Source organism: Candoia aspera, chromosome 1 (assembly GCF_035149785.1).
Source record: "Candoia aspera isolate rCanAsp1 chromosome 1, rCanAsp1.hap2, whole genome shotgun sequence".
NCBI classification, from domain to species: Eukaryota; Metazoa; Chordata; class Lepidosauria; order Squamata; family Boidae; genus Candoia; species Candoia aspera.
Window position 1 is genome coordinate 323944881 of NC_086153.1, and position 21445 is coordinate 323966325.

Genomic DNA, 21445 nt, shown 5'->3' on the forward strand with positions numbered 1-21445 from the left:
GATCTAACCTTGCTTTAGGCATCCCCAGTTGAGGAAAGATCTACTCAGAAACTCAAGGGAAGGATGATTGAGAGATGGGGATGTCCAGTTGGTATTTTTTGTGACAGCCAAACATCCAATGTTGTAGGTTAGATCGTTATGGCCTAGGGCCTGGATACCTGAGTGACCACTTATCCCCAATTGTTTCTCCCCACCCAGGGTGTTCCAGCGGAGTGGTGTGCTCCAGGTCCCCTCCGTTAAACATTGCCATCTTGTGGGACCTAGGAAGCGTGCCTTCTCTTTTGCGGCCCCCACCCCCTGCAACAGCATCCCCCCAGAGATAAGGATGGTGCCCTCTCTCCTAGGGTTTCAGATAGCCTTGGAAACCTGGCTCTGGTCCCAGGCCTGGGGTTGATGTTTGTCATTGTTTAATGGCCCCTGTTTTGTTTTGTGGGTTTTGTTAGTATTTTAGTCTGGACTGCCTGTTGATTTAATGTTTCGTGGTCTGGTATCCAGTTGTTTGCTTATGACCATCTGAGAACTGGCTCTCCAGAAAAAGAAGCAAAGGTGGATTCTGTGACAGTAGTTTTGCTTTCTAGAGAATAATCAGACCTGGTCCATGAAAAATTAAATTGGTCTTGGTCCTGAACTACTAGAATCTTAGTGACTCATGTGTGAAAAGAAAATACATGACCCTTTTGCCATATTCAAAGCTCTTGTGAATATTGGGTTCCAGGTGCTGATTGCTAATTAATTAATTCATCTGTGGAATGGATTGCTAATTAAAGCAGTCCAGGAGGCTTCATGCTAAAGGGAGAGAAACTTACTCAGATTCTTTTGTCGTAGCTGATGTCATCCTGGAACAAATCCCATGGTCCTCTGGGCCAGGTGTGTTTGCCTTTGTTTGCTGGTTACTAAAAATAAAATATTAATAGAGGATTGAAGGTAGTCTCAGCAGCTGGAGGAGATGATGCAATTTTGCCTAAGGAAGAGAAAATTCAAGCTATGGATCTGACCGGGAGGTGATTAGCATTAGGAGAAGTTGATTAGGAGCTTATTCAGGAAAGCATTCAAGAGACAGTGTTGGGACCAAGCTCTTAGATTCATCTGTATAGCTGCCTCAATCCTCTCTAACTCTTATTTCTTTGGGACATTCTTAAAAAGCACTGGGTTAACCCTTGGTAATCCTGAATGGCTTGGCATATTGAAGTGGGTTGAGTTGGAAAATAAGTCTGTTACACACTGTGAAATAGTTGTTCTTGACTAACATTCATTAATTCAGGGTCATGGATGAATGAAATCATAGCCTCCATGCTCTACAACTTATTGAAAGGCTCTGGTGCAGTAGCATGAGTGGAGGCAGAAGATGGCAGATCAGTTGAACTTGACTACAGTGCACCATGTTAGTCAGGGGTGAACTATTATCTGTCTGTCTGTCTATCATCTTCCAAAATTCCCCGGCTTGAAACCCACAAAATATGTTGGACCACAACTTCCATTATCTCCATTTGGCACAGCCAATGACCATTAACTATGGATAATAGAAGTTATATACTACAAGATATTTGAAGGGCTGTAGCTTGAGAAAAGCAGAGACAGACAGACAGACAGACATTTTTCACATCTGCCTACCATGGCCCATGGTAACCCAGAATTCCTGAGTTCAACCAACCTGCCAGTTAGAGCTACTGTGGTCTAGTGATTAAGGAGTTGGACTAGGACCAGGATGTTTAGAATTCAAATCCACCACTTAGGGATGGTAATTCACTGGGTGACTTTGGGCTAGTCCCTTTCTGTCAGACCTACCTCACAGGGTTGCTGTTATGGAGATAAAATGAAAGGAGGTCTTAATATAAGCTCCCTGGAATTCCTGGAGAAAAAGGCAGGATATAAATACAACAACAACACATACCTGCCAAGTATCATTCTAGGAAAAGACCAAATTTATTTTGAATTTTCTTTGCTCTTTGGGTTTAATCGTCCCATTGCTGGGATTAGTGGAGAATGTTCTTAAAATCCTCCATTATATTCTTTCCGGGCTACAACTCTGTACAGGTCTCTGGGATTAGAAAGTTTCATATCTTCCTCATGAGTTTGGGAGTAAGTGTTCTTTTTGAATGACTGGTCATTTTTCTTGATGTCACTATGGAAACTAAGCTGAGTCTTCAAAATCCAGTTCTGCATTTCTCACTATCACAAAAATGTGCTCACATTTGACAGCCAGGAAAACAGGAAAAGGAGGATACACACACATTTATGTCTTTATTTATAATTTTCTACTGTCTGCTGGGATTATAGCAGCAACAGGATAGGATCAATTCAAATTTTGTGCAGTGATCTGGAATTATAAAAAAAAATACTCAATGTTGTAAGCTAAATTATCCCAAAGATAGAAGTTAAAGATTAAATCAAATACCTTTACATAACTTGCTTAAATCTAATTAGTTTCTCAGATTAGTTGGCATGAATTCAATATAAAAATTCTGAGACTCATTCTTAAAAAAACTAAGACTGCACATGTCTTGCATGCAAGCATGAATGGTGTGGGCTTTATAAATAGAGAATCCAGGAATATGTGCCCAGTGTCTTTCCATCAGTATCTAATAACCACTAGTATCTTGTACATCTGAGATTACAGGAAATGGTTCTCTGTGTGTCTGAATATAACTTGAAACAACTGAAGTTATATTTTACTAGCAAGACTGTCGTGAAGGGTCTGATTCTCTTTTTCTCAAGGGTCTTTCCCAAAACAGGTTACATTCTGATTGTGTGTCAATATGCTGTGTCAGTTTTTCCTCTTTGGAATCTAGCCTGGAAACAGTAAATACAAGGAAGAATCTGATTAGTAGTATATATTAGTATGAAGATAACACAAGAATTCCAGCAAGTTGCCCCCTTTAAATGAGACACCACCATATAGACAATTTATGACAGCACAACCCTTGCCCATGACCACTTACTTTTTTGATGTAAGGATCTGCAAGTTTGCCTCTATTGTGAAGATGGGCAGCCTGCATCTGTTCATGGCTTTGGTAACTGCTCATCTTTTCATCAATATGCAGAATCATTTTAACCCAATGCATGTACCATTGAATTGGCGGGTTGCAGGCAACCGTATGTTGGCTTCCCAGGTAAACTCTAGATTAGAGATCCTGTCTTGCATAGAACAGTTCAGAGCATTCCTGGAGTAAACTGGGCTTTGGCTGCATTTGTGGGGTACTGGCCAAAATGAGCCAAAACAGACCAGTACTGACCTTACCATTAGCAGGGAATGCTGCAGATGACAGAGGTATTACTAAGGCTGGTAAACTATCTACCTTACTAAAAGGCATGTGAAAGCCTTGGTTGACTAAAAGTATGATGGGTGGTGGAGGACAATAGCTGAGGGCCCGTCTTGTGATGGTCATGGCATACGGAAGATTGCAACATGAAATTTAAGAAGAAATGATAAAGAGCATGAATTAACAATAGAAATTATAGAAAGAAATATATATGCTTGTGTGTCTATGAAAATAAAGGAGAAGGATGTAATAGATCTCAGTGTAGGGATTGATCTTTAAAGATCTTGAAAATTTAATTATGAACAAAATGGCAAACATGTATGTCAGAAAGTATGAATTACTATGATTTAAATTGATATGGAGTGCTTATGAAAGTAGGAATCTATAGGTTAGTGATACTCATATGTTACACACCAATGAATGGTAATAATGGAAGAATCAGAGATGTCTTTGGGAAATAGTTGTGCAATATTTTGAATGAACACGATCTTGGATATTAGATGACATAAATGGATGGGAAGGAATGAGCTGAGAGAATAGAGAAAAAGTGGCCCCTTTAGAGACCTAGGAATGAATGAGAATGGCAACTGTTGTGTGAGTATTTCTTTAGGAAAAGATCTGTTTATTTTGATTATGTGATTCAAGCATAAGTCTGTTCATTTGAGCACATGGCAAAGGAATTAATATAAATCTAAAAACATGATTATGATTGAAAGTTGAAGAGAATTAGTGAGGGATAAAGGGAAGTGAGAGGTCATATAAGACAGACCATTATTTGATAGTGCTAAGAGTGGCTCCTGAAAAAATGGATATGGAAGAAAAGGAAAGAAATAAAAGAAACTAAAATGAAAGCAGAATGACTGCAGGAAGAGAAAGCACAAGTCCTGTATGAAAAATTAATAGGAGATAAATTAATTAGACAGTGTGATGTGTCCACAATTTTTATTTTATTTGTAGGGCAGTGGAGTTGCAGGGACAGATGGTTTGCTGTATCTCCTGGACCACTACTTTCCAATGCTCATTAAAACACACAATGGAGTTTCTATAGCCATATCCATACACAATTGGTGCAACCCTCCATTGGGTTCTCTGCAGCTTAATGAAGGAGCCACTGTTTTTCTTAACAATGCCTCTGGAGTGTAGTGTGGAAAGAGGAGGAAGTACTAAGTAGAAATCAATCTTTATTTGGATACTCTAGCACTGTCTTCCTCACCCTGATGTTTTCCAGATGTGTTGGAGTACCATCTTTGTCTTCTCAACCAGCACAAGCAGTGCTTCAGGTGTTCATAGAGTGTTTCTTCTGAAGGCATCATAGCAGCCTCTACCTGATCTTAGCTGATCTCAAAAAAAGCTAATAGATCAAGCCTCGATAGGATACCACCAAGAAATACAGAGATATAGTTAGACTTGGAAGTAAAAAATATATGTAGATGAATCACCTTTACAGGGAGAAGGAGAAGAATCCATGTAGTAACCAGAAGTCAAGTTCAGCTGAAGGAAGAGGTTCTTCTTTTCTGGAAAAATGTCTCTCAGGAGTGGCAGATTTGAGGATCCTTTAAGAAAACAAAGATGCAGAGGTAGTTAAGTGGGAACAGGGCCTGGTTAGAGGTAGTTAAGTGGGAACAGGGTCTGGGTAAAGCTGGGGCATTGCTCTAGGCAAGATACCTTGAGGACTACTTCCACTACTTTCTGTCTCCTCCCTATCTTAACTTTCTCCTCCCCACCTCTGTAGCTACCATCTCTCTCTCCCCACCCCCAATACCTCCCTCCCTCCTCCTCCTCCTCCTCCTGCTGTTGCCTCTCCTCTTGACTTCCTCCTCAATGCTTCTGCTAGTATTGCCACATAATCTTTCCTCTTTCTCTTTGCTTACTAGCCCACAAAAAAGACTTCATTGGCCAACTGGAAGCTGCTTTTGTTTTCATGAGCATGCCTGACATTAGTAATTGGTGTTGCACCCTGCCCCAGACCTTGGGGCCCTGGCTGGGGCCCTGTGGTCAATCTTTGCAAGGCCATCTGGAGCTGACCTGTTCTGTTTTTGAAAACCCCTTCTGAATGACCGCAAGAACTTGTGCTTTTTAGTCTGTCCTGGGCCCACTTTGGCAGAGAGGGCAGATGGAGGAATTGTGTGCCCTTTTCCTCTGCAGAAGCCACTAGTTACTTTTTTATGTGAACATCCTTCTTTCATTTGCAAATCCCTCACTTTGGGGTGTTTCTCCCTTTGAGTGCTGCAAAGCGGTTGTGAACTGTTGTGCCTGTAAAATCTTTGCTACTTGCCAATATGCAAGGAAGAAATCTGCAAATGCCTGAAAATAGCACAAATGGCATCTGTTGGGTGTTCCAATATGGAGTGTCTTGCTTGTGATCAATTAGCTGGCTGGCCAGACCTTGTTTAGCTAGGAGCTTGCTTCCATCCGTTGCAAAGTTCTGTTTCGCTTATTTGCCAGCTAAACAGTCAAGAGACCTTCTGGTTTTTGAAAACCTTCTTATATTGAAACCGCTTCAGAAATGCATGTTTTTTTATCTCTCAAGTGCTGCAAAAAGCAGCAAACAAAAAGGTTAATTTGAGGAAAAGGACTGAACCCCACAAACCTTTCTGCAGTGGTTGGGTTAAAATATATATGACATTAGGAAATAGATTGATTACTACCCACCAATTTTGCACAGATAATGTACGTGCTGCTGTGTTATAGTTCTGCTGAAAGCATTTTGGGGGATTGGAAAATGTGCCATACTCACTAGTCAGTCAAGAAAATGCATCATGCCTGTCACAGAATCTGATGTGTTCTAAAGTGTACAATCATTTCATACAAATTTATTAGCTTCACTTTTGCCATAATTAGAACACTTGTCACAAAACAGAACAGTTGTAGAGAAAACTCTTTGTATGGGAAGTTTGGTTGCAAGTTCTGGTCCTTCTCATACCGCGGAGTGCATGAGTGCTGCTACGGGTTGTAATTCCGCTCCCTGCCGTGAGCGTGCCGTTGCTTACAAAAATTGTGTTTAACAAAGGTGGTCAGTTAGCATGGGGAGTTGGGGAAAGTAGAATCAAGGTCTGGTTTATTATGCATTTCCATATTGGTGCCAAGAAAACTACAGGTACAGTCAAGCTCAACTTGAACGAGTGTTTATACACCATCATGCAAACTGCAAGATAGAGCTTGGTGAAGAACACTCTGTGATCGTTCATTTGTTTATTTATTTAATTTATATGCTGCCTGACTCCCAGCAGCTGTAGGTGATTGCTCTTCAAATCTTATTCTTATTTGCCCCTGCTCAGAATTTTGAATAATATTGTCAATTAAATTCAAATAATATTTCAATAACTATTCAAATAATATTTGAAACAGCAATGCTCTAAAAAAACTGGGACTTTCCCCATTTTGTTGCATTCCCATTTAATGGCCTTTTTTTCACCTCACATCCAGGTATTCATGGTATCTCCAACTTTCAGGACCGGAAATATCTTGCTTTCAAAATATCTCTTGATCCAACATCCCTGAACCCTTTGGGAGGCTAACAATTTCAAATCACTTCCTTATTTTTGTGGACAAATTACATATTAGCCAAGAAGGCTTTCCTCCTGCTCTGCCCCTCCTTCCCCTCCCCCTGCCCCTCTGTTGAGCAGCATCCTGTGCCAGCATGCTGATGAAGCGGTCTCCATGGAAACAGGCTCATTACCACTCATTTTTACTAGCCTCCCTCCTGTTCCTGGACTGTGCTGCTTTTCGAAATTTTGACCACAGATCATAAAGGAAAAAGGTGGGGAATCTGTGGGAAAGGGAAGGGAAGGGATACAGAACTGTCAGCAACTTCTTGGGAATCAGCCCCTTTGTCCCTCTGTAGATACATCACAGGAATCCTGTGACTTTGTTCCAGTGAGCAGTATTTTGTTTCTCTGGTTTGAATGCAAGTAGTCAAAATAAACAAAATAAAATTCAGACAGGATAAGGCAGCTTTTTCCCACCTGAGCAACCTCAAGAGATGTGTGAATACAATTCCCTTCATTTCAAATAAGAGCAAATCTGGAAGAAGTCGGATTGGAAACGCTGAGCTAAAACTGATCTTTCCTGGATTAGAGGAACGGTCTAAGGTTCTGTTTGCAATGCAAGAGAATCAAATGCTTCCAAGAGGGTGTCAGGTCAACAGCACTTTCCTCAAATCATCCCTGTGGGGAGGATTCATAGGTGTTCTGCCTAGAACCATGGAAGCTGCTCTATAGTTTTCCCTAGCCTGGCACGCTGCAGGAGTGTTGGATTGTGTCCCCCAGAGCTGGGCACAGTTGAGGCACATGTGGATGATCCAGGTTGGGTAAGATGGCTTATCTAGTGAGTTGCCATCATTCACAGCCATCAGTGGAGCTATCTGCTGTGATTTGCTTCTCTAAAAGCCATGCATGCTTGCAGCCATTCTGACGAAAACGTGCAAAAGAGATTTCTGTAACAAATTTATACATTGCATGAAGAAGATCCGTTTGATCTAAGAAGAGTTTTTCTAGAGATCCATTTCATTAAGCAACTCTTGGTTATAATATTAAGGTGGCAGGAGAAAATATGGAAAATCTTTCTCTGTTCTCTCTCGCTACCATACTTTTAGAGACTTTTAAAATGTCCTCTTGTTTTGTCCACATTCTAAACCAAAATGCCCCAAATAATTTGGCCTTTCTTTGCAGGACAGGCATTTTTCCTTCCCACCCCCTTCATTCATGTTTTGAATGGCTGGGCTGGGGAATACTGGTAGCTGATGTCCACCCATCTTAAAGTTGCCAAGGTTGAAAAACCCTGGGTTAGACTAAAATTCCCATCAACCCCTCACTCTATTTGTGCAATGCTGAGTACTGGTTTTTAATCTCTGTTTGAAGTGTTCCACTAGTTTCCATGTTGAAATCGAAGCATGAAAATTGGGAGGGGGAAAGAGCCACCCCCTTTGTCTGTGATGAGAGCAAGGAGGGTGAAAGCAAAACTGCATTCCCGATTGCCAGCCATTTTGAAGAAGAAAATTGCCTTGGAAGATCCAATAAAATCACAGTGCAATGAGCTATCTAGCCTAGAGGTGCATTATAGAGTGAGGGAGAGAGAACATAGGGTTCCCAAATGAAAGAATCATTCTCATTTTCCAGTAGATAAAACTTTCAGAAGCTGTAGGGACAACCATGGATCACTTAAAGTGACATGTCTGGAGGCATCAGATTGAAGAAGAACCCTATTATATGACAAACCAAACTTCATGCAAGTTTTCAAGTTCTCCAGAACTCACTGTTTAGCTCACACAAGATACTGAGCCGGTGTTTTTTAACCTTGGCCCTGTTCAGATGTGTGAACTTCAGCTCCCGGAATTCCCCGGCCTGGCTTGCTGGGGGATTCTGGGAGTTGAAGTCCACACATCTGAACAGGGCCAAGGTTGAAAAACCCTGTACTCAGCTATAAAGTGTGGCCGGTTTGCTGTTTAGTGTGTCATGCAAATAGAAAATTTGGATAATTGAGTAAACCATGGCTCAGTTAACTATGAGTGAATGCGTTATGTGAAGATAATGTAATTAAGAATAGGGTGAGGAGGTGGTGTCTTTGCTTTAATTAACCACAGAGTTCCAAAGCAAAAAACCAAAGTTCAACAATTGTGCTTGCATCGTCAAGAAATCCTGTGGATGACATTTCAGGATATTTTGCTGTTAGGAGTGAAAAATGAGGATGACCAAAATGAATCACATGGAGTTATCCAAGAAAAAGCAGTCAGAATTTCAGAGGTATATTCCCTGAAAAGAAGAAAATACGTAAAGTTTAAAAAAAAGAAAAACCTGAAAGGATTGTTATGTTCAAACAGCTCCACAGTCACAGAAAGGAAAAAGGAAAGTGAAGCTGCATCTACTGAGCTTCCATCTGGAAGAAGTGTCTGCAGGAGATTAGGTTTTAAATGGTTGCACCTGCCAGCAGTGTGAAGGGGGTGATGACTAGAATGTTGCAAATAGATAAAAGTTCAGAGTTTTTCTTTGTAAATGGAGTGGAATGGCAACAGGTGTTATAATATGTCCCTTAAAATCCAGTACAGTGTTTCTCAACCTTCGCAACTTTAAGATGTGTGGACTTCAACTCCCAGAATTCCCCAGCCAGCTAGTGCTGGCTGGGGAATTCTGGGGGTTGAAGTTCACACATCTTAAAGTTGCAAAGCTTATGAAACACTGATCCAGAAAGTAGGTGAGTTTGGGAATATGGAAGAAGGATTTTGGAGATCATTCTCCCTGCAAATGTCCTGGTCTACATTTTTGTCTGTTTAGCAGCCTCACTATGTTTTGTGAATGTTGTTGTCTTATTTGTGCATGTGAAGCCTCCAATTCTGGAAAGCAGTCCTGTTGTCTGCATTTGCTCTGCTTCTGAAGGTGTGCCTATCAGGGCTTTCATTACATCAGCCCATGTGTTGAAATTGAGTCAGTCCCTTCCATTTTGTATTTACAAAATATACTTAACCAGGTCCAATCAAGGACTGATAGATGTATTTAGACAACATGCAAAGCTTGGTTAGTATTAACATTGGTTTGATTTGTGTATGTGTGGCTAAGTGTGTTGTGCAAATTCAGCCATTTGTTTAATTGATGTGTTGTATGAACCCAGAAAATGAGTTAATTCAATAATTATTTTAGATATGTGAAAATAGCTTCTGCTGAAGATCTTGGAAGAGTAGAGAGGTCTCGGAAATTCTTTTTTAAAGCTGAAACTTTGCCCATTATGCAATTGTTAGACATGACTGGGTCATGTCTAACATAGTTTGCTTAATTATAGCTTACTAATGAAGGCACAGTTGTCACAGTTTGCACAAATGCTAAGCCATAGAGTGTGCTTTACAGTGACACAACACACTGAACCAAATCAGATAAATCACACTACAGTTATTACAGTGTGGAAGAGGTTCCAATGGATACTCCATATTAGTTCAGGACACTAAGGAGCCTCATTTATACCAGTGGAGATTTCCCAGATATTTTTCTAGGAACATCTTGACAGCTTCACAGGCATTTAAGAACAGGATATTTGATATTATTGCAAAGTTGATTTATGTTCAATTGCTAACGACAAAGTTTCCTCTTGCTGCACAATTATAAAAACCAAGGCTGAATGTGAGCAATATTTGAAATGCATTATTGTCCCTTCCCTCTGATCAGCACTAACAAGATTACAGGTACAACAAATGGCTGTTTACAGCTGTTTCTTTAAAATTTCACACTTCCAATACATCACCCTTGTCTGGATGGCAGTTTAAAGAACATTCCTCATTATCTGATTTATTGTCCAAATTATCTGCTGCATGTACTGAATCTGTGAAAAGAAAAGTATTCTGGCTGTAGCCCCATAAAATTAAATTGTTATGGAAAACATGGAACATGGCTGTCCTGTGGAACTTTGCAGGTTTTGCTTAAACCACAATTGACACTTACCCCATAATGTAATTAAATGATTTTACTCTTGCAACAATTTTTATGGTTATTAACCTGATTTTATATTAATTTTACATTTAGTTCAGTAAAGACTGTTTGCCATTTTATACATACCTGATAACTGTACATTATATATCTATAGGCTGGAACAATAATAAATTAACTAAAATTTAAAAGGTACAAAAAGAGCAGTAAGTCTGATGTCTCATATGAAGTCTTTTACTTGAGAATCAGAACTTGTAACTGTCCAGATGTGTTTTACTGTTGATCACATTGGCAGGGCCTGCTGGAAGTAGTAACATCTGGAACACCACTGGCCTTTTACTTCTGCTGAATGAAGTACAGTAGCTTTTTCAAAATCTCTGTCTGATGCTTAACTTCTATAATAAGGAACAACAAAGTTCCATCCTTATTGCTACCTCTTCTGTAAACTCTCAAACTTCGGGGGCGGGGAATTGGTTTTAAAGGTTGGGGAATCTACATAATGCTCCCTGTTCTGCTCAAATACATTCTCTCCTCAAAAACAAGGGTCAATCAGTCCTTATAAAAACCTTCCATAGCAAGCTAACTTCTTCCAGAACAATCCTCTGAAGTAGCTAAGATACCTTTAAAATAAAAATCAAACATGCAGAACAAAGGGTTGAGATCTCATTGCCAGTGAAAGTGTAGCTTTTGCATGATTATTAAGCATCATTTCCTTTATTAGATTCCCTGTCCCTGCAGCTAGGTTTGCAAGCCTGGCAGTTTATTAGTTCCCTGATGGATCACTTTAATTTATTCCCTTTTCTTTGGCAGTGCATTTGAAGAGGCAGGAACCAACATCTATACACAGGAAGGGCTCTGATGGCCAGCAACAACACCACCAGCATAGCGCAAGCAAGGAAGCTGGTGGAACAGCTCAAAATGGAGGCAAATATCGACAGAATAAAGGTAAATTCCATTCAGCTTATCCTTCACTCTAATTAGAGGGTTTTGGAAATTTGGGATGGGGTTATTCTAAAGCAGTCTTGTACAAACTGATGCCCTTCAGATGTATTGTTGCCCAACTCCCATCTTCTCCAACCAGCACTCTCATTATTTCCTAGCTATTGAAAAAAGCTCTCTGGAAGTCTATAAAGGGTCTTTTCATGTGAGAGAAAGGGAATTGCAGTAATAAACTTATTTGTACAAAGTGTTGGAAATATATTGGTGAGTCAAAGGCAAGTGCTTTGGGATAAGTTAATAATCCAGAACTGTTTTTATCTCAGTTTCAGCATTGAAATGACCTTGTTCTGTAGGATGACCTCAGTTGAGACAGTAATGGGTGGACTGGAATTTGTTTTGATTTTGCAGTGACTTTTGATATTGCTGGCCATACATCTTGTGGAAGCAACTGTGTGGGTGGACTACAGGAGGCATAGGGATGTGATGGTTCCATCATTTATCTACAGGGTGAATTCCTAAAGATGTGTTTGGGGTGATAGTTCCATTTGTCCCCATGCACTTGTGAAATAAGGTCCTGCAGGTTTAGGCATCATGCCTTTTCATATCAGTATGAAGCTGCTGGATGAACTCATCAGAGAATTTGAAGTGAAGCATCATCGATCTGTGGCTGGCACCCAGCTCTATTCATCCTTGTCATCTGAGTCCAATGAAACTGTGCAGGTGTTAGATCAAGAACAGGCAATTGGGTACCTGCCATACATTTTGACTGACCATGCTTATACGGACAGATGAGAGATAAAACCCAAAACATCTAGCACACATCAGGCTACCAACCCATTCTAGACCACTCTCTGGACTCAGCATGAATAAGAAACAATGAACTAAAAATGTATTTTTAATAGACCCTATGTGGATAGTTTACAAGTCTAGAAATGTGGGGTGCATCCTGTTCTAGGGTTTTACTGCTCCTGAAAGAGTATGTGTATAGCTTAGGGCTGGTAATGTGCCCTCCTCTCAGAGGCCTTGGGATCCCGCCTTGGTACAGCTTAGGGGTTGGTCCTTGGTCAAGCAATGTCTGTTGAAGACCAGGTAACCTTAGTGGCTACATTTCTTTCCTGTACCACCTCTGGACAGGAATCATCGGCCTATGGTGGCTCATGCTCTGGTAATTCAATTGGATTATTATAATTTTTATATGTAGGGCTTTCCAACTAGTGTCAACTGCATATGCCAGAGTATTAATAAGTAGTAAGAAAGCTGGATCATATTGCCTGTTGGGTTTGGGGCCCAATTCAGCATGCTGTTTTGATCTTTAAAGTCCTAAACAGGGGTTGAAAAGGCATGATATCCTGGAGAAGCTGCCTAGGTGTTGATTCTTGCTTCTTATGTAGTATTAGAAGTAGATTAGTGATCATACTTTCCCAGCCTGATACCGTCCTGTTATATTGTAACTGCATTTTACACTGCTCCACAAGTGGCCAGCTGTGAGACCCTGTTTTTCAAGTCAGGTGCCCGAAAGCAGTTGGGAGTGTTGCTGCTGTACCAGCCTCCCTGCTGCATAGCAACTTCCCTGCCTGAGCTGCTGGAGGCTGTCTCAGGGCTGGTGGTGGAGTTCCCCAGGTTTATGGTTCTGGGGGACTTCAACCTGCTGTCCCTTGGGGTGTGCCTTGAAGGAGGCTCAGGAGTTCATGGCTACCATGGTGGCCAAGGGCCAGTCCCAGATTATTCAGGACCCAGCTCGAGACAGTGGCCTCACCCCGGACTTGGTTTTCTTGTCAGAGCAGTGACAATGTGACCTGAGGGGAGAGTTACAGCTGTCCCCATTGTCATGGTCAGATCACACCCTGGTGGCCCTGAGATTCTCTTACGCTGCCCAGGGCCACAACTAGGGTCTGTGTCACCTGGGGCAAACATGGATTCCGCACCCATTTTGGTGCCCCCCCCAGCACTCATTTTGGCGCCCCACCAGCATGGCGTCTGGGGCACATGCCCCAGTTGCCCCCACCAGTTGTGGCCCTGACGCCGCCCCCCTCCACAGGAAGGCTGGACCCATTCGACTGGTCCACCCCCCAGTGACTGATGGACCTGGCAGGGTTTCAGAGGGAACTGGGGGTTATACCCAAGGATCTGCTGCACGGTCCAGCGGAGGCCCTGGCTGCCGCCTGGAATAGAGAGGCGGCTGGGGCCTTGGACAGGATCGCGCCTGTGCGACCTCTCTTATCTCATCGTACCCGATGATCCCTGTGGTTTACAGAGGAGCTGAGGGTTCTGAAGAAGATTAAGAGACATCTAAAGCACCACTGGAGGAAGCAAAGACTGAATCTGACTGAACACTGGTTAGAGCCACTATTAAGGCCTACCTGGTGGCGATAAGAGCGGCGAAGCATCAATACTTCTCTGCCCTTATTGTGTCTGCAGAATGCTGCCCAATGGCCCCGTTTAAAATCACTCAATCCCTTTTGGGGAAGGTGGGCCCAGTGACCCACCTACAGGGCTGTGCAGAGGAGTTTCCAGAGCATCTGCAGGATAAAATCGCTTGGATCCGCTCTACGCTAGATTCCAAGCGTGAGGCATGGTCTGTGGAGATACCAAGGGAGCGTACTTATCCCGTTATCTGGGAACAGTTTGATCCTGTTGGACCCGAGGAAGTGGACAGGATCCTCCGGACAGTAAATGCCACCATTTGTCATGAGAGACCCATGTCCCTCCTGGATGGTGAAAGTAGCTCGGGAGGTGACATGCGGCTGGGTCCAGGCAATGGTCAACACATCCTTGTGGGAGGGGGTGTTTCCAACTGCCTTTAAGGAGGCGCTGGTACAGCCCCTTCTCAAGAAACCATTGCTGGACCCTACTGTACTGGATAATTTTCGTCCAGTCTCCCACCTCCCCTTTTTAGGGAAAGTGGTTGAGAAAGTGGTGGCATTGCAGCTCCAGAGGGTTCTGGAGGAAACGGATTATCTAGACCCCTTTCAGTCAGGTTTCAGGCCCAGATATGGGATGGAAACGGCATTGGTCACACTTATGGATGATCTCTGGCGGGAGCGGGATGGGGGTAGTGCACCCATCCTTGCTCTTCTTGACCTCTCAGCGGCTTTCAATACTATCGAACATGGTATCCTTTTGGGTTGGCTCAGGTAGTTGGGGGTGGGCGGTGTGGTTCTGCACTGGTTCACCTCCTTCCTCCAGGGCCGGTTCCAATCAGTGGTGATAGGGAGTGAGAGATCCGACCCTTGACCATTCCTTTGTAAGGTGCCACAGGGTTCGGTTCTCTCTCTTCTCCTATTCAACATCTACATGAAACCGCTGGGTAACATCATCCGTCACCATGGGATGAGGTATCATCAATATGCTGACAATGCTCAATTGTATATCTCCATCCAGGGTGAGGTAAGTGATACTGTGACTGCCCTCTCTTGGTGACTGGGGGCTGTGGGGGCTAGGGAATTCTGGCTAGGGAATTCTGGGAGTTGAAGTCCACACATCTTAAAGTTGCCAAGGTTGAGAAACACTGCGCTAGATTATAGCCTCTGTTGGAGTGTTGGTAACTCTTCCATATACACCCTTAATCTGGAAATCTTGAAACCTTTCGCCATGCATTCTTTCCCTAAGTCAGAGAGAAATCTCACTTGTCATTGACTCTACCTGGAATGTTAATCTTTTTGATGCAACCACCCCTAATAGCTGTGGTTCGAATCTGAAAGAGCCTGGCCCTGAGGTTTGATATAGTCAGCTTCACATGCACAGCTCCAGACTGTACAGTCTCACTCTCTTCTCCTTGGGTTACTATGGCAACTGCAAGCCTTCACCAGTGAAGCTTGGCATCTTTATAAAGAGGGCTAGAAGCACCTCACATATGGAAAACCTGCCACTTGTATGCAAAAGCAGCAATCCATGCTGTAGCTGATGGCACTTGATCTGGGAAATGGTGTGTGCTTTTTTTTTGCGGCGGGGGGGTGGAATCTCCCAAACTTAGACCTCTAAGGCCGACTTGCAGGGAAATGCAGAGTCACCTTCAACCTGGTGAGTGGGCCAAGAAAAAGCTGTGCTAGGATCAACTCAGTCCATACGGATTCCTCACAGTTACGAGCACCTGGCCCTTCAGTCTCCCAGTGTCCTTCCATTTGGGCCCTTCAGGACATCCCTGCCTTGCCTTCCCTTCTCCTTTATAACTCCATTGGCAAAGTGGGCAGCCATGGCTCTTTCCCAGTATGCCATGTGTCCTCCCTCCCTCAACCTGCTCTCCTCTGAAGACCCAAAAGGACATCCATGGAGAGGGGTCAAAATGGCAGCCATGACAATGCGGTTGAACCCCTGCCATTTTCTTACGCACATCACACACAACGCACATTTTAAAAGGGCAAGGCTTGATCCGTTTTGACATTCCCTTTGAATGTCCCTTGCTTTGCCAAGACCTCTGGCCTGCCTCTTAGGAGAAGCAGCTCAGGTGGCCACCACTTGCTGACAGCTCAGCCGAGCACCTTCAGTGACTCTTCCATCACTCTTTAGTGCCAGAGGAAAAAGTTCACAGCCACGCTCCTCCTCCTGTAGCATCAGAGACCTGGAGTTTGGGCGAAGCTAACACTTTGCACCCAGCCCCAACAGTATTCCACAAATCCTGACTTAGTACATGTGTGTGTTGGAGGGAGGGAGGGAATGAATCTAACCTTTAAATGCCAAGAACAGTATGGGATTTGGGACTGGCTTAAGGTTACAGTCCTTTGAGTTTAGTTCGCTCTGATCCATTTGCAGAAGTAGGGAAGCTAGGACCAAAGAAGGAAGGGATCCTGGAATTGCAAGGTTTGTGGTGATTTCTTGACTTTAGTATGAACTAAAATTAGAGGTTTTTAACCCCTTTCTCTCCTGAAAAAGGAGAGGTTGTTTTCAGTGATCTTCATTACATATGACATACCATAAGGGAATGTATTTGCCTTTTTGAAAAGAGGCAGCTTGTGGCGCACAAATGCTTGACATCATCATAGTTCCTGTTGGCACAAAAGGCCATTTTCATTTTGTACAGAAAACTTAAGTGTGTGTAAACTCACCCTCTTCATTTGGACAAAATATTGTAGATCAACATATAAAAATTCACTTTCCCACCTTGGGCAAGACACCATTGAATAGCTTTTCCTGTGTAAGTCACTTGGTGACTAGATTCACACATGCTAAATCCCAAATCTGAGTTAATGAGCCATACTTGATGAGTTCCCATAACACTCTGCCTGAACAAACCATATTGTAGTTTAACATGGTGGCCTGGTTCACACAAGTTGCTGATAATGGCGGGATTCCTACAACTCACTGAACCACAACCTACCCAACTTTATTTAACCCTACTCATAAGTGTGTTGTACATCTGTTGCTAACAGCCTTCTCCTGATGAGTGTGGCCAGTCATGGAGCTGAAGTCCAACACATCTGATTGCCAATTTAGGAAGACTAGTTTAAATCTAACCATAGAAACAAGATTTTTATAGCAACTGACCCTCCTTTTAGATATCACTCCACATCATAGTTTGCTTCATCATGGCTTGTCAAATAAATGACATTTGGCTGAGTTCATACATCATAACTAAGCTAAAACCAGGCATACTACATTAAGATTTAGCAAAACGAATCTCAGCTATTCTTTCTTTTAAGGGTTTATTTGGCCTTCCCTTGGGAGACTGGCTGTATATCTTTGCTGTTTAAGAACAGCTACTCTGGAATACCAAAGGAACATAAACCCTCTTTTTACTTCCAGGTATCCAAAGCTGCAGCAGACCTGATGGCGTACTGTGAAGCCCATGCCAAGGAAGATCCCTTATTAACTCCTGTCCCTGCTTCAGAAAATCCATTTAGAGAGAAGAAGTTCTTCTGCGCCATTCTGTAAACCTCACAGGAGCCTGACTCCAATTTGGGCTGCCCTGGACACTGATGTAGAGATTTTTCAGCAAGGTGGACACGTTTCTAGAGTCCACTTACTTTAAGAAAAATATATCAAACCACCTGGAAGTTTACAGAGAAGTGCATGATAAAAAAGTGAATTTCTGCCTTCTTTGGGGAATGAAGTTAATGATGTTGACCTACATCAAGAGGCTAAAGATCTTGACATCTGCAGAGTTGCCTGGAGGAGGAGGGAGGGGGAAAATGTGTAAAAGAGTAAATTAAATTTTCACTTTTGCTCTGGCCAAACAAAACCCTATTGTCTTTATCTGAAAAAAAAATGAGGGTGTGCAGAGCAAGGTTGCAAATGATGCAACAGGGTATGTGTATGTAACCTCGATTATTTTGTTTTGCTTTTCTCAAATGTCACTCATATTTATGTTGAAATGTAAAATAATTGCAACAGATTCGATTTATTCTGATGTTCCTTAGTGTGGAGTATTGTGCATATATAGCATTTTAGAGTAGTGCCACACGAGGGGAGGGGGTGGGGTGGGCAGGGATCAAACTGCAGTAGCCTATCGGTCTAAACATTTTATCAAAGGGTTTAGTTGAGACTGTATCCTTGTTTCCCACAGGCTGTCTTGTGCATTCCTAGCATACTTAGCATTACTGTTTTCTAACATTTGTATTTGGTAGCTTTTGTTCTGCTAGTAAAATGTATGTTGTATTGGATTCTGCAGTTTGTTCTCTTCACCTTGTTCCCAGTGTTTTCTGCTATTAAGTCAAGAGTGAGCAAATTTCAATCTTAACAGACTTGTTTTGGTACTTGGTAAACCATGATTTATGGTTTATTGTACTTTGAGAGCACAACCAATTATGTGATTTAATACCAGGCTTAGTAATGCAGGAATCCAGTTACTGTCTGGGTTCAGTTTTACCTGTGGTTAACTGGTTTACTCAGTTAATGTTCTGGGTTCACCTGAGATATTAAACTATACTGATATAAAACTAACCATATGGATAGGTTCACACAGTAGACCAAGCTAAAAAAGGGTTGTGATTCAGTTTGTTCTGTGAACAGCGTATGTGTTGTCCCAGGATTGGAATACAGCAATCGAAAGATGGAATAATAAGAGAAATTAGACAGCAGAAACAATTATCCGGATATACGGAGGCTAAATTGCCATCTATTGGAAATGCTTTAAGTTGGATTTCTATATTAAATAAGAGGTGGGTCTCAATTTGCCCTTTCTATTGTATGATTCTCTGTGAGCAAGAACATACAGCAGAGATGCACCTTTAATCTTCCAGATGCTGCTCAACTGCAGCCCCTAAAAGTTCCAGCCAGCACGGCTAAAGATGAGCAATACTCAGAGCTGGAGTTCACGTTTTTGCTTTAACGCAGTGTTTCTCAACCTCAGCAGCTTTATGAGGGGACTTCAACTCCCAGAATTCCCCAGTGAGCATGCTGACTGGGGAATTCTGGGGGTTGAAGTCCACACATCTTAAAGTTGCTGAGGTTGAGAAACACCACTTTAAGATCTCCTTACGGTCAGAAATGTCTGGCTGAATGTGTTGACGGAATGTTTTCACACACACAGCATTCCCTGTCTATGCCAAGTATGCAGCTTGTTATGATCCACTTCATTGCCCATCATACTAGAATTAGAAAGTCAATAAGAACTGTAGTCCAACACCTCTAAAAGTTGAGTAAGTAACTCCTTCTTGCTTAATCAAAGAAATCCTGGCAGTTTATGTTGCCTAAGACCCTATTTCTTAATATTTGGTGTTTCTTCTGTGTTGAAGGACAGTAAACTTGTGCTGGGGGCACAAGAAGCCAGGAAGATCTACAGCTTCGGAATTAACAGTATCTTTTACTCAGACGTCCTTAAAAAGCAATGGGCAACAAAATAATACCCTCTTCCTATCAAGCAAGGAGCTGCCTGCTCTGCTTTCCCGCAGGACTTTTCTTCTTGCAAGAAGACAGGGCACTGATTTAGCCAGGAGATCACTGACCTTTCAGTGGGGCTCGTTTCCCAGGGGAGAAGCTGTAACTTAATTCTCTGCAGTTTCCTGCATCATTGTACAAATGATGGCTGCTGGTTAGCCAAATGGGATTTAATCTGGTTTTTCCCTTGGTCTTCTGCAAAATCCATACCTTGCCTTGTGACAAGTTAGAGCAAGAATGCAAAGTTAGCATATACATCCATGCCTTGAATAGTGAGTTATACATCAGTTTAATTTTGTGTATTTAACAGCCACTTACTAACATGATACAATGCTCTCAGGATAACTCACACTTAATGTTTTATTACAGTAATAATAAATAACAGATCCAGAAATAAATATATACATACATACACCAGGATTTTCCTCTTTTGCAATAAGCAACATTATTCAAAATGCAAAATAGGCATATACCTCCAAATATAGAAGTTAATCAGCAATCACAAAAAATAGGCCCAGAGTCAACAGGCAGAAAACTTGCCTAGACAAAGTGGCAGAGCAAAAGGCCTCTTAGAACCTCTCATTCCACTTCAGACCTCAAAAGCATCTTAAGCCAGGGTTAGGACACTGTACTGGGTCTTAACCATGGTTTGTTAGATGGTTAACAAACCATGGTTAACCATGGATAGAGCCAACTTTGAATTCACATAAGCCATAAACTATGGTTTACAGATTACAATATCAGGATTCATACAATAAGGCAAAACCAAAGTACATTATGATTCATGTGTTGCCTGAATTCAGTCTATCAGTACAGATGAAATGATCACACAATATACCAAGTTAAAATGTGATTGGCTAGTTTATGTATGTTCACACAAGCTTAGCTAGATCAGGTAAATCTAGCAGTTTCATTTGCAAATATAGTAAGTTTGGTTAATGTCAGCCTTGGTTAGTTGTTTTGCCTTTTGTGGCATTGCATGTTGTGCAAACCTACCCATTTGGCTAGCTTATTTCAATTCCTAAAGTTTGATTGATTCAGTGACCAGATTAATGTGTTGTCTGAATGCAGCAGTATTTTGCACAAAGTCATTATAGTTAATGGCCTAGTGCAGTGTTTCTCAATCCTGGCAACTTTAAGATGGGTGGACTTCGATTCCCAGAATTTCCCAGCCAGCATGGCCTAGTGTGTTGTGTGAATCCATTTAAATCAGTAAACTGTGGTCAAGTAAACCATGGGATGGTATGTTATATAAATGGAGTCTTCCAGAACCAAACTAGCTCTTTACTCTGGGCCTGGGAATTTTTCTTGAAACTTGTGCATTACTTTGAATAACTTTCCCAAACCATCCCAGATGTGATGAAAAATATATAGCAACACATCTGGAGCAACACGGATTGACTAGTTGTAATGTGTGCTAGGGACCACTTAAGTTTGCCATATTGTGTAACATCTTGTGTAGCTTACTACAACAGTAAGTTACAGTAGAAACCAGCTGGCAGTTGAGAAAACCCTCTGGACTATCCCTACCTGCTGCCTCACGCTTGGGAGGACAGAAGAGGCAGATGCTGCACACAATATTTGATGGCATCTGATAGGCCTTATTTGTTACTGCAGGAGCAAATGCTTTCTTATTTTGAGCTACTTGGAGAAATATTCTGATGGAAAAGCATCACACAGGTAACTTGTTAAAACAAAAGAAAAGCAAGAGCCTAACTTGTAGGCTAATTATCGGATATAGTAAAAAATCTGCTTTTGGTGAGATAAGCCAGCCCACTGAAAAAGAAGTTCAGGAGAGTCTCCCATTCAGACAACCAACAGGTAAGTTACAGGGTGGGGAGAGGGCTATGCAATGTCTTGGACTTTCTTGGGATTTCCCTCCCCCCCATTTGTTTTCAAACTGTTGGATTATGTTGTACATGTTCTTTTCCTACAAAGCAATTTACCGTTATGGTGGATGTTTGCTTGAAGGCAGACTTAAATTCCCCTCTGAAACCCTAACTCAAGAGTAGGCAACTTGGTATT

At 42.0% G+C, this 21445-nt stretch overlaps 1 protein-coding gene across 1 annotated transcript in view; it reads left to right on the forward strand.

Annotated features, from left to right (window-relative positions):
• Positions 1 to 18204, forward strand: part of GNG2 (G protein subunit gamma 2) — a 46796-nt gene extending 28592 nt beyond the window's left edge. The window contains exons 2-3 of the mRNA XM_063290528.1: positions 11480 to 11614; positions 17348 to 18204. Coding sequence (XP_063146598.1) covers positions 11528 to 11614; positions 17348 to 17476 — 216 coding nt within the window. The 5' untranslated portion in view covers positions 11480 to 11527 and the 3' untranslated portion in view covers positions 17477 to 18204. The remainder of the gene's footprint in view (positions 1 to 11479; positions 11615 to 17347) is intronic.
• The last annotated feature ends 3241 nt before the right edge of the window (positions 18205 to 21445 follow it).